Here is a 12,136-nt window from a genome sequence, read left to right on the forward strand (position 1 = left end):
TGGTTCTATTATTGTTAGAAAGTGTAAACAAATGCTTCACATCTGTCCGCTCCATTCCACTCATCTTGTAGACCCACTATGGTTTATGAATGATATCAATCAATGTTAGATTGGTGAGGACCGAGAAGACCTCTAATTTGATTTTAGAAAAAATTTCTTAAGCTATGACAGACATAGAGTGAGGGGCTTACACTCTGTATGCCTGGCCAGTTAGTTATTAAGCCCCATATTTATTTATTTAGATTTTGCTGACACCTTTTTCAGTAGTAGCTCAAGGTGAGTTACATTCAGGTACTCTGGATATTTCTCTGTCCCAGGAGGGCTCATAATCTAAGTTTGTACCTGAGGCAATGGAGGGTTAAGTGACTTGCCCAAGATCACAAGGAGCAGCAGTGGGATTTGAACCAGCCACCTCTGGATTGCAAGACTGGTGCTCTAACCACTAGGCCACTCTTCTACTCCATTAGAAAGATGGCATTGGTGTTGCAAAGGGAATCTGGTTCAGTTGGGTGTTCTCATGCTACATTGTCCAGTGACGATACCAAGGGAAATGCTGGACAGACTCTTGATTTGTAGAATTAAGGAAAGGGAACTTGATATACCACCTTTCTGTGGTTTTTGCAAATACATTCAAAGCAGTTTAGATAGTAGTATTTACAGGTACTTATTTGTACCTGGGTCAATGGAGGGTTAAGTGACTTGCCCAGAGTCACAAGGAGCTGCAGTGGGAATTGAACCCAGTTCCCCAGGATCAGAGTCCACTGCACTAACCACTAGGCTACTCCTCCACTCCTTACTTTTTGGGGTTCCGGAATCTTGCTATTCTTTGGGGTTCTACATGGAATGTTGCTACTCTTTGAGATTCTGCCTAGAATCTTGTTAATGGGACTTGATCTACTGCCTTTCTGTGTTTTTTGCAACTACATCCAAAGACAGTTTACATAGTATATACAGGTACTTAATTGTACCAGGGGCAATGGAGGGTTAAGTGACTTGCCCAGAGTCACAAGGAGCTGCAGTGGGAATCAAACCTAGTTCCCCAGGATCAAAGTCCTCTGTCCTCCTTCCTCTTTGGGATTCCGGAATCTTGCTATTCTTTGGGGTTCTACATGGAATGTTGCTACTCTTTCAGATTGTGCCTGGAATCTTGTTAATGGGACCTGATATACTGCCTTTCTGGTTGATTTCTCCCCCCCTCCCCAACTACATTGTGTTTTATACATAGTGGGAACTGAACCCAGTTCCCCAGGTTCAAAGTCTGCTGCACTAACCACTAGGCTACTCCTCCACTCCAGTATATGGCCATTAATTAAAAAAAATTAGGGGCCCTTTTACTAAAGGGTTGGAACTAGAGAAAGGTGATTTCGATGGTGTATCTATAAGCGAGGATCAGTGAGTGTCCTGCTTCCAAAACCTCTGCTCCTGTGGTGGTTCTTTTAGTCTTGTCTCCTATACATTTTAGACTTTTGCCATTTTCAGTTTCTGCCGTTTGAATTCAGCCCGGGCCCACTCTGCCTCCTCCCGTGAACTCTGTGATGTGAACCATAAAGCAGATTTACATATGTATTGGAGTATTGCCAATAAACTTATTTGCTTGATGTTGTTAAATTGGTTTAGGCTTAAAAGCCTGATCACACAAACCCTAGACCTGGCTTGGTCTTCTGCCGCTGAACCTCCTGAAACAGCCCTCTGTTGCTACACTTGGTACCTGTGACTGTCCACTGTTCTGTTCTGAGCTGTGCCTTTGTCTTTACAGAATGTGAAGAGAGACGCGGCAGTGGAGGAAACCCCCAAAGCCCTTACGCCACAGGAGATTCAACAGAAAATTGAACGCTACAACTCGAAGGTCAAAAACTGTTTGTTGATGAAACAGGTGGGTGTAGTTTTACTCCTCAGCTCAGTCAGAACAGGCCTCTTTTGGGCTATTGTCATAAGCCTTCATTTGCAAGAACCTGGAGGCTGGGATGGTTGTTCATATCTTATATGCCACTCTCAGCTTACGTAGCCCAGTCGCTGTAGCGATAGTTCTTAGCCAGAGGCCATGGACAGCAGTGGCAACACTGATCCTGAGTCTAGCTGGCGTTGCTGAGTAATGGATCCGCTGGTGTAGGAACTCAAACTCCAACTGCCTCTGTTCCCAAGGGGGAATTAAAATCAGCCCCAAAGAACTACTGCCTGCAGCATCGGTAACCTGGGCCTCTAGTCTTCCCAGGAGCAGCTTACTCCTAACTGCGACCCAAGCTACATTGTCTGCACCACTTGCTGGAGACAGAGAAATACTGAGGAGCTGAGGGCAGCATCAGCCTCCTATAAGGGGAGTGAAGTCAGCTCTGACCTGTTATTCTCTGGCTCCATCTGCTGGCAGGGGGCCATAACACATGCGTTTAGACCAGCCTGACATGGGCAATAAGGAATAGATCTTAATTCTGATTAATAGCAATCTTGACTCAACATCTCAACAATTAGTTAACCAGGTGATAACTTCATATGGAAGTTCATAATCCAATAAGTAGGTCATGGATCAAGAAGATAATGTCCTTTTAGAAAATTTGATTATTAGTGACCACACCTCCACTTTTATCATTTCGAACTACTCACTATCTTAACTATAACAACCTCTGGTCCCTGCTCAATCCAAATTTTATTTAAGCATCTTAAATTGATCAGAATCCTTCTTGTATACTACACACATCTATTGGGTGGTGCAGGAAATTCCTATTAAAATATCCTACATATGGCTCTAACAGAAATCAAACAGAAAAGGGGGAGTATAGCCTATATAACCCTCCAAAGTAGGGGTAGTGAATAAACTTTAAGAAACAAAAATATCCTCTGAATGTAATAAGCCCGAGGCCCTGCCCCTTTGTCCAGCATCTCCCATTCCTTCCCTTCCCCACCTCCACTCCTAGTGTCCATCTTCTGTCTGCTTCCCTTCCCCATCCCCCCTTGGGTGGCACCAAGACCGTCAGGGCCTTGAGCAGGAGAAATGGGATCTGGCAAGCCTCGCATATGAATGGATGCTCTAGGCCCCAGGCCAACCATGATGGGTGTTCTTGGTGTCACTCGCCCCCTTCCTCCAACTGTGCCACCCTAGGCGGATGCCTCGTCCACCTAGTCCTAGTGTTTGTGTGATAAATGTGCAAATGATGTAAATGAGTCGAGCAGTGGCCATACCTGACCTTGTCCTCTCTTCTGCTAGAATGATGACGGTACGTACACTGGCTTCATTAAAGTGCACTTAAAGCTGCGCCGGCCAGTCACTGTCCCCGCGGGCATCCGGCCACAGTCTATCTATGATGCCCTGAAAGAGGTGAACCCAGCAGACAGGACCGACAGGAGGACGTCCTTCTATCTACCCCTGGATGCTGTAAAACAGCTGCATATCAGCAGCACCACCACTGTTGCCGAGGTTATTCAGGGGCTGCTCAAGAAGTTCATGGTGCTGGACAACCCACAGAAGTTTGCACTCTTCAAGCAGTTGAAGAAAGACGGACAAGGTAGGTCTCTCTGCCAGTCTCAAACTGTTAGGAAGACCTAATTCTCATTCCAGTGCCGAGTATTTTTCTTTAATTTCTTACATATGGCCTGCACGTCTGGCACTTTTATTTTAATGAGGGGCTTGGGCATGGGGGGTCCCCTGCTACATCACTGCGTTGTTATCCACCTGCTGGAATGGAGATTTCAGGGTCTCCAACGTCTGTAATTAGAACCCGCCTGTGGAAAAGTGCCATTCTGTAGAACACAGACCAAAATCCATCTTCATTTAACAGTGAATACCAGTGGCATAGCCATGGAGGGGGGGGGGGGGGGGCCTGGGTCCTCTTCCATTACTTTGGGCTTGGGCCCCCTCCAGAATTCCAGCACCTTTTAAACGGCTGGTGGCAGGGGCGTATCTGCGTGGGGCCTCAGGGGCCTGGGCCCCCGCAGATTTTGCCCTGGACCCCCCTACCGCCATCAACCCTCCCCCGCTGCCGTTGCTTACTTTTGCTGGCGGGGGACCCCAACCCCCGCCAGCCGAGGTCTGCTTCCACCTGCCGCTGCCTTAAAAACTTTTTCTTCAGCCGGCGGGGGACCCCAAACCCCCGCCAGCCGCCCCGCGGTGTTTAAAATTCATCTTCGGCCTCCGTGGCCATGCTGCTGTGATAGGCGCTGTTGAAATCCACTTCGGAGTCTGACGTCGTTGTACGTGCTGCGATGTCAGACTCCGAAGTGGATTTCAACAGCGCCTATCACAGCAGCACGGCCACGGAGGCCGAAGATGAATTTTAAACACCGCGGGGCGGCTGGCGGGGGTTTGGGGTCCCCCGCCGGCTGAAGAAGTTTTTAAGGCAGCGGCAGGTGGAAGCAGACCTCGGCTGGCGGGGGTTGGGGTCCCCCGCCAGCAAAAGTAAGCAACGGCAGCGGGGGAGGGTTGGCGGCGGGAGGGGGGTGGAGAGAGTCATTGGTGGCGGTGGGGGCTCGGCGGCGGCGGGGGGGGGGGGGCTAAAATGTGCCCCCTCCCTCTGGCTCTGGCCCCCCCTACCGCCGGAGTCCAGATACGCCACTGGCTGGTGGGAATGCTGAAGCCCCGCCAGCTAAAAAAAAAAGCAGTTCCCGAGCCGCTCCCCTCCTCCTCCAGCCACTGACACGGGGCTTCTCACACATGCTCAGTTCATGCAAGAGCTGAGCATGCTTGGGGAGTCCTGGAATCAGCAGCTGGAGGCATGTCCCCGACTTCCACATGACAGAAGCACATAAGGAGAAGGAGAGCGACTCGATCTGCACTTCATTGGCTGGTGGGGTCTTAGCATCCCTGCTAGCAGAGGTATGTTTAGCGTGGGGGAGGAATGTGCCCCCCCCAAGTCCACCCCCAAAATTGGAGGGTTAGCTATGCCCCTTGAAGATACTGAGGGCTGGTGTTACACATGCAGGAGCTCAGGGTAGACCCTAGGAAAGAAGCTCTGAAGCCCATTTTCAGGCTCTGTCTTTTCACAGTGAGACAAGCTCCAGGGCAATTGCCTAGATTGCCAGCCCTGGCCACACTGGGCTGATTTTCAAAGCACTTAGACTTATAAAGTTCTATGGGTTATTACGTAACTTTATAAGTCTAAGTGCTTTGAAAATATGTCTCTCTCTTTCTGTACATATGTTAAGCACTGCTCAATTTTCTCTCTCTATACAACCTGCAAAGAACTACGGAAGCAATCAGAAGATTATTACATAATTCATAACCTTAATCAGAAGAGGACTGCTGTTGTACATAATTCATAACATCTTGTTCTCCGCATTAACTCCATTCCCCACCCCAGACTGCATGCCTTCTTCTGCTATAGCTCCGGCCTGTGCGGCAGAATCCTGTCCTCCCAGGGCACAGAGTATCACCTTCCTGCTACTCTGAGCTCCTGCGAATGCCTCGGGTTCTTCCCTAGCCTCTGCCTGTATTTCTCCCTCATGCTGCTCATTCACAACATCTTAAGAGTCCTGGAGTACTTGTCTTTCCTTCTGCTTTAGAGGGGGGTCTTAACCACTGTCTGTCTTTCTGCAGTGCTGCTCCAGAAGCTACCCATAAGTGATCACCCTTTGCACCTCCGGCTGCTGGCAGGACCTGACACCAACTTTCTCACATTTGTGCTGAAGGAGAATGAAACGGGAGAGGTTGAGGTATGACCGAGAAGTCTTTATGTAAAAGAAAGCCCTAGAAACCAGGGGCGTAGCCAGACACCCAATTTTGGGTGGGCCTGGGCCCAAGATGGGTGGGCAGAAGAACCTCGCCCCGTCCCACAGGTGATTTGGTCTCTCCTTCTCTCGCCTGCATGCCATATGGTCTCTCAAACATCCCCCCTCTCCCGTATACCTTTTAAATAGATTTTCACCAGCAGCGAGCAGCAACTAATACACACTGCTCATGTTGGCCCCACACCCTTCCCTCTGATGCAACTTCCTGTTTCCGCCTAGGCAGAAATACATCAGAGGGAAGGCTGTGGGCCGGTGCGAGCAGTATGTATTAGTCGCTGCTCGCTGCAGGTGAAGATCTGCTATTTACAAGGTATGCAGGAGGGACACTTGTTGGGAGTTTTCAGCTGGTGGGGCTTGGGGATCCCTGCCAGCCACATCATAGGTATGCTGCCACTGGGTGGGCCTAAACCTAAAGTGAGTGGGCCTGGGCCCACCCAAGCCCACCCTTGGCTACGCCACTGCTAGAAACATTCCAAATGTGCAAGGGGGGGGGGGGGGGGGGGGGGAAAGTGCAGTTCTATCTACCTTCTGTGGTTCAGGCGACCTTTTTTATTTTTTTCTTTCAAATTTTGGGGCTTTAGGGAGTAGCCTTAGTTTGTGCAGTGGCCTGAGAAGCAGGGGACCTGGATTTGATTTGCACTGCAGCTCCCTGTGACTCTGGGCAAGTCACTTACTCCTCCATTGCCCCAGGTACCTTCATATAATATGTAAACTGCTTTGATTGCAACCACAGAAAAGGTGTTCTATCAAATCCCATCCCCTTTCCATCTTCCTGTTTTGCCGTCTCCTTAACCTCCTTTCCAGTGCCACAAGCTCTGCTGGATCTGATGTTGGGTGCACAGATCCATACATATGCTAATTGGGTGATATCAATTATGGTCCTTAACAAGCACTTGGCAGTACTTAGGAGTTAACATGAATCAAAAAACACATTAATACTTCATACTCCCGTTGCTCCACACGGTATGTTACCGGAATTATTTAAAATGTATTGGAGCAATACGGTGAAAAAGTAATCATAAGTTGGAAAAACCTCTCTTGGTTTGTCTTCAAAAAGTTATCAACAAAATGCGGAACAATTCAGAAATTCACTTATCTGTGCTGTAAGCTGTTGCGTTACTGCTCTAACGGGGTGAGGTCCCGATGGACCCCTTTCACGCCGGCTTCTTCAAGAGTCCTCACAATTATCCCTGAAACAGCAAACATACAGGTAGTTCATTGCCGGATAACTTATTAACCAACTAGGTCGTTCAATGTGTGTAAAAACGCTAACGTCCCGTACCTAAAGAGCTATCGTCCTCCGCCATGTCAAGCCGACAGCCAACGGGAGTATGAAGCTTTTCCTCTCATTCCTCCACAAACAGTAGCAGTATTTTATATCAATGTGTTTTTTTGATTCATGTTAGGTTTTGTTTGACAACTGAATGAACAAGTGCATCAGATTTTTGTATTTACACCCAAGTACTTAGGAGTTACACATGGATCAGCTCTACAACCCTATAACACGGAAGTCCAATTTTCATAGTGTGCCATTCCAAAGTGGGTGTGGGCATGGGGGGGACCAGTGGTATAGCTACAGGGGGCTGGGCCCCCAGTTTGGCTGGTGGGGGGTCCCTAACCCCCGCCAGCTAAAGCATTTGTCCCGTGCTGGTCTCACATTGCCTAGCGCCCTGTTCTGTTTTCAGTTGCTGTGCACACTCATTTTAATGGGCAGACATAAATCCTTGCACCCAAAGTTAGTGCAAAATGCACACTGAGCTAGTATTCTGTAAAAGTCATTCCATGCAGTGAACCCTTCCCCGAATACTAGCATAGCGTGGATCATCCCAGTCCATTTGCTGAATTCCACCCCCCCCCCCCCACCACCACCATCCAGTCCAAACATTAGATGCAGAAGAAGACTGTTAAGTGCTAACAATTAATCTCCCCTTCCATTACTGTTCCTTTTTATCGAGACTAGACCCACTGCTCTTAAAAATGTTTTGGCCACAGCATAGCAGCTTTGCAACATTTTATCTGATTTCTTTTTCCTGTTCTCTTGGCAGTGGGATGCCTTCTCTATTCCTGAGCTCCAGAATTTCCTAATGATCCTGGATAGAGAAGAAAAAGAGAAAATCCATCAGGTCCAAAAGAAATACGACTCTTTCCGGCAGAGGCTACGAGAAACCTTAAAAGAGATGGACAGCAAGCTTACATAAGCAGATTAAACCAGAACCCAAAGGCCAGAAACTGAGCCACCTCCACTGGATACGGGAGAAAATGCTTGATATGCGCTTCTGAAACCTGCTGCTGCATTATTGCCTGTGCAAAAAAAAAAAAAAAAAGCAGAGACTAGGCTTTGTGTTCACCTCAGACTGCGGGTCGAAGCTAGATCTAGCAAAGAACTGTGGCCAGTGCATGGGCTGGGATGAATGCAGCCTGCGCATTCCCCCCTCGTACGCGTCCCTGATAATGTGAGATTTGTGTTCCTAGGACTGATTTGTAATCCCCTGTTCCACAGTTTGAAACTATTCAAACCAAGCTGTTTGGGAGGTGCCAAGCAAAGTGCACAGCTTTGCAAACAAGAAACCAGTTCTGAAAAGGAAAGTGCTTAAGAGCTGAAAGCGAATGGAGGCCAGGTACATTTCATGCATGCACAGGCTAAGCCAGGATTTGGTCTGCAGGCTTTAGTTTCTCAGAAAGACTGTGTAAATAAATTTAAAAAAAAAAAATGAGTAATTTATTGCTCTTTACTGAGCTGTCAAAGGCAAGACCCATCCTGGCTTTGGGATATTACAGCTGCGAGCTGCAGTGGTTGCTCTCTTCCACCCCAGAACGTCAGATGTACTCACCCCGGCACTAGTGAACATTTACAGAAAATTGATATATTTCATGTGCATGTACAAAACAGTGCACAGTCATGTGGGTTTTTTTTGTTTCTTCAAAAGCTTCATCTAGTTATCTCTTCTAAAAATATATTCTCTATATAGGATCCAGACTATGGAGCTGCATGCAGCTGTACGACTACAGGGGCGTATCATTGTATGTATGCTGCCTCACCTCTGTACTTGGAGGGAAATAATGCCATAACTTCTGCTAAAGGATAAATCGTATGATACCATCTGTAATGTTAAATACAAGCGCTTGTAAAACTGTACAGAAAGTTTGCACAGTCAGCCTCAAAGGTGTGTGTCATGGCTGGATGTTGCACTATCCAGTCTAGTCTTGGGTTACAGACAGCTTGCACCTTTTACAGCTGGAGGAGCAGCAAGATTACATCTGGTGCAGGGAACATACAGTGAAATGGTTATCGGTTATTTGTTTTCCCTCTAGCCATATCCCTGAAGTGGGAGAGCTGCCCTCCTGTGACCAAACCAGTCCATGTACTGGCAGTAGGAAATAGCCCCTGAAAATACCACGGTCCTATATCTGCAAAGACCAGCTGTTGCAGCATGAGCTCAGAGGGGGTGTCCACGTGCTGGCAGTGCCTATGGGGGGGGGAGGGGGGGGGGGTTCTTACTGTAAAGTACAAGGAAAGGCACAACTTGGAATAGAGGCACAAAACTTGTCAAAATTAAAAAAAAATGCATTTTTAATTTATTTTTACAACTTGCCAGACTTGTATTAAATTATATATAAAGTATCTGGAAGATTTTGGTTCACAAGAAAATATTGTACAATTTTTTTAAACGGTGTTAAAATAAAAAAAAATATTCTAAAGCTGGGTTATTCCTAGACTTGAATCATCTTTCCTTTCAGTTCACAACAGTGGTGTTTGTCTCGTTACATAGAGAGAGAGCAGAGGGATGCCAAGCCAAGTCCACTTCATGGGCCTGTGCCTCAAATTCTGTAGTCAGTGGGGGGGCATTAAAATTGTTTTGTCACTCTGTTAGCACCAGGTCTGTGGGTACCTTAAGGCAGAGCCTGCTGTGAGGTTCTTTATTTCAGATTTGATCCAGCAACCGTGGCCCAGGTCAAGCCCTGGCTTTTAATACGGCAACACTAGTAGCGCACAACATGCAGGCACTGGGTACAAAACCTCAGCATGACTTGTCAGCCCACCAATGTTCTCTCTCTCCCTGGCACATTTGATGACTAACCTTTCAGTACAGTAACATTTTTACATTACTACACAAATTGTCAAAATCAACATGCAGTAACTCAACTTCCAACCAGCCCCCAATTAACGCAGAGAGAAACTTTTTTTTAATGTGCATTAAGGGGGTAATTCTCCATAGATTTCCTAAAGTTAGACACCAGGCCAATGTATCCTAATCACGAATTCTATAATGGGAGTTGTGAACAAAATTGTTATTTATTCAAGGTAGGTGTGTTGTGTACATAACTCCTTTAGACCCGCCCATGCCTTAAAATCATCTCTGCTCCAGTCTTTGCCCAGGCAGCGGCAGTCATAGGCTGCCTGCACCAGGACTTTCCCTCTGAACTGTTCTGCTCCTTCTGACCAGGGTTGCCAGGTGGAAATTTTTTTTCCCACCCAATCCAGGCCAAAAACCAGCTCAAACCCCGCCCCTGACACCCCCACCCCCGCCGTCATCAACCCCGCCCCCGCCGTCATCGGCCCCGCCTCCAGTCACCGGCCCCGCCTCCCCCGTCATTGGCCCCGCCTCCCCGTCATCGGCCCCGCCTCCCTCGTCACCGGCCCCGCCCAGAACGTCACTAACCCCACCCACAACGTCACTAACCCCGCCGCCCGCGGCCGAAAAAAACCGCCCGAAAAACCGCGGAAAAGAAGCCCAAAAAACTGCGACCCGCCGCGGGCAAAAATTTCCCGCGGCGGGTCGCGGAAAACCGCCCACCTGGCAACACTGCTTCTGACAACTTCCTGTCTTGTCAGGGGTGGGAGGGTTCTTCTCTCTGAACTGTTCCGCCCCTTCTGACATAAACTTCCTGTCAAGGGTGGGACAGTTCAGAGAGAAAGTTCCAGTGCAGGTCGCAGACAGTCTCTGAGTGTCACTGCTATTGCCTGGGCAAAGACTGAAGCAGAAATGATTTTACGGTAGTGGAGGTGGTAGGGAGTGTGCAGGAGATGCACCCCCCCCCCCCCCCCCCCTGTTAAAAATTCCTGGCTACACTACTGGTGTGAAATGTTTGTGCTTAACTCTAGTCAGGTGTAACCGATGTGCATAATTGCCCGACTCACCTTTGCCCCTCTCAGGTCCACACCACCTTGGTGCTGCCCCATTTGGAATTCGGGTGTGCAACTTACAGAATAAGGACCAAAGGTTAGTTACACACAAGTATAGCTAATTGAGGGGGTCCTTTGATGAAGCTGCGGTAAAAGGGGGCCTGTGCGTGCTGAGACCTCATTTTACCGCAGTGGGTAAAAGTCAGTCTCTGAAAATGGCTACACAGTAAGCAAACTACTTACCTCACAGCCATTGCAAGGGGGGGGGGGGGGGGGGAAGCACAGCACCTACTACCACTCATTGAGGTAACCGGTCAGCTAAGCACTGGCGCTGCAAAAATAGAAGATATTTTTGTAGTACCAGAAATGGCGCACGCTAGGGGCGGGAACTACCGCTTGGGCTCCTACAGTAGCCCAGCAGTAGTTCCAGATTGGTGAACGGCGAGCTCATTGCCACGTGCCAATCCTTTAGTAAAAAGGGCCACTGAATTAGCTGCTAATTAGTCTTAATCATTCATTACATTGCACACACAGAATAAGGTCGCTACTCGGAAATTTGGACATGCAACTTTCTAGAATTAGGGGGGTAAGTGCACTGCCGATAACAGGATGCAGCTGCCACCTCCTGAACAGCTGTAGAGAGCTTTACTGTGTTAATGTGAAAGTCGTTCCATGCCTTAGGTCAGTGTTTCCCCAACCTATGCCCCACAGCAGCCTGGAGCAGTGGCAAACTGAGTGGCCGCGGAGGGAGATGTAGAATAAGTGCCCGCTGCTTGGTCTCCTATTGCTGTGTGGCAGGACCCGGGTTATTGCATGTTAACTTTGCTCTGCCGCCATCTACAGGTCAAGTCCTCCTTTCTGCCTTGCCCCGCCTCCTGTGTGAAGTACTTCCGTGGCAGGAGGAAGGACTTAACTCTGCGCAGAGTTAACTGTTAACTCGGTTCCCAGCCCACAGGAGCAGGGGACAGAGCAAGGGAGAACAGCAGACAAAAGCAGCTCTCCTTCTCTCTCTCCCCCCCCCCCCCCAATATCATTTTTGTGTTACATAAATTCATTTTACAGTGTTGTTGAATCAGTGGACAGCTGTAGAGAAGCGGAGTGGGGGAAGGGTCCAGCTTTGTCTCTCGCTGGCTGAAGTGGGAGGGAGCGGCCTGCGAGCACAGGCAGAATATTGGCCCAGGACCAAGACAAGCTGCATATTAAGCCACATTGCTGCTTGTAAATTGTGATAAAATTTGATCCTAACTAAATAAACAGAATTTTATGTATTTCTTCTGACTTAGGGAGCACCGTGAA

General features: G+C 48.3%; 1 protein-coding gene across 2 annotated transcripts in view; it reads left to right on the top strand.

Annotated features, from left to right (window-relative positions):
• Positions 1 to 8,039, top strand: part of RASSF5 (Ras association domain family member 5) — a 78,388-nt gene extending 70,349 nt beyond the window's left edge. For both annotated transcript variants that reach the window (XM_030220765.1, XM_030220766.1), the window contains 4 exons: positions 1,757 to 1,873; positions 3,200 to 3,497; positions 5,525 to 5,640; positions 7,761 to 8,039. In XM_030220765.1, the coding sequence (XP_030076625.1) occupies positions 1,757 to 1,873; positions 3,200 to 3,497; positions 5,525 to 5,640; positions 7,761 to 7,913 (684 nt within the window). In that variant the 3' untranslated portion in view covers positions 7,914 to 8,039. The remainder of the gene's footprint in view (positions 1 to 1,756; positions 1,874 to 3,199; positions 3,498 to 5,524; positions 5,641 to 7,760) is intronic.
• Positions 8,040 to 12,136: the final 4,097 nt, after the last annotated feature.

This window comes from Microcaecilia unicolor, chromosome 12, assembly GCF_901765095.1.
Source record: "Microcaecilia unicolor chromosome 12, aMicUni1.1, whole genome shotgun sequence".
In the NCBI taxonomy this organism is placed as follows: Eukaryota; Metazoa; Chordata; class Amphibia; order Gymnophiona; family Siphonopidae; genus Microcaecilia; species Microcaecilia unicolor.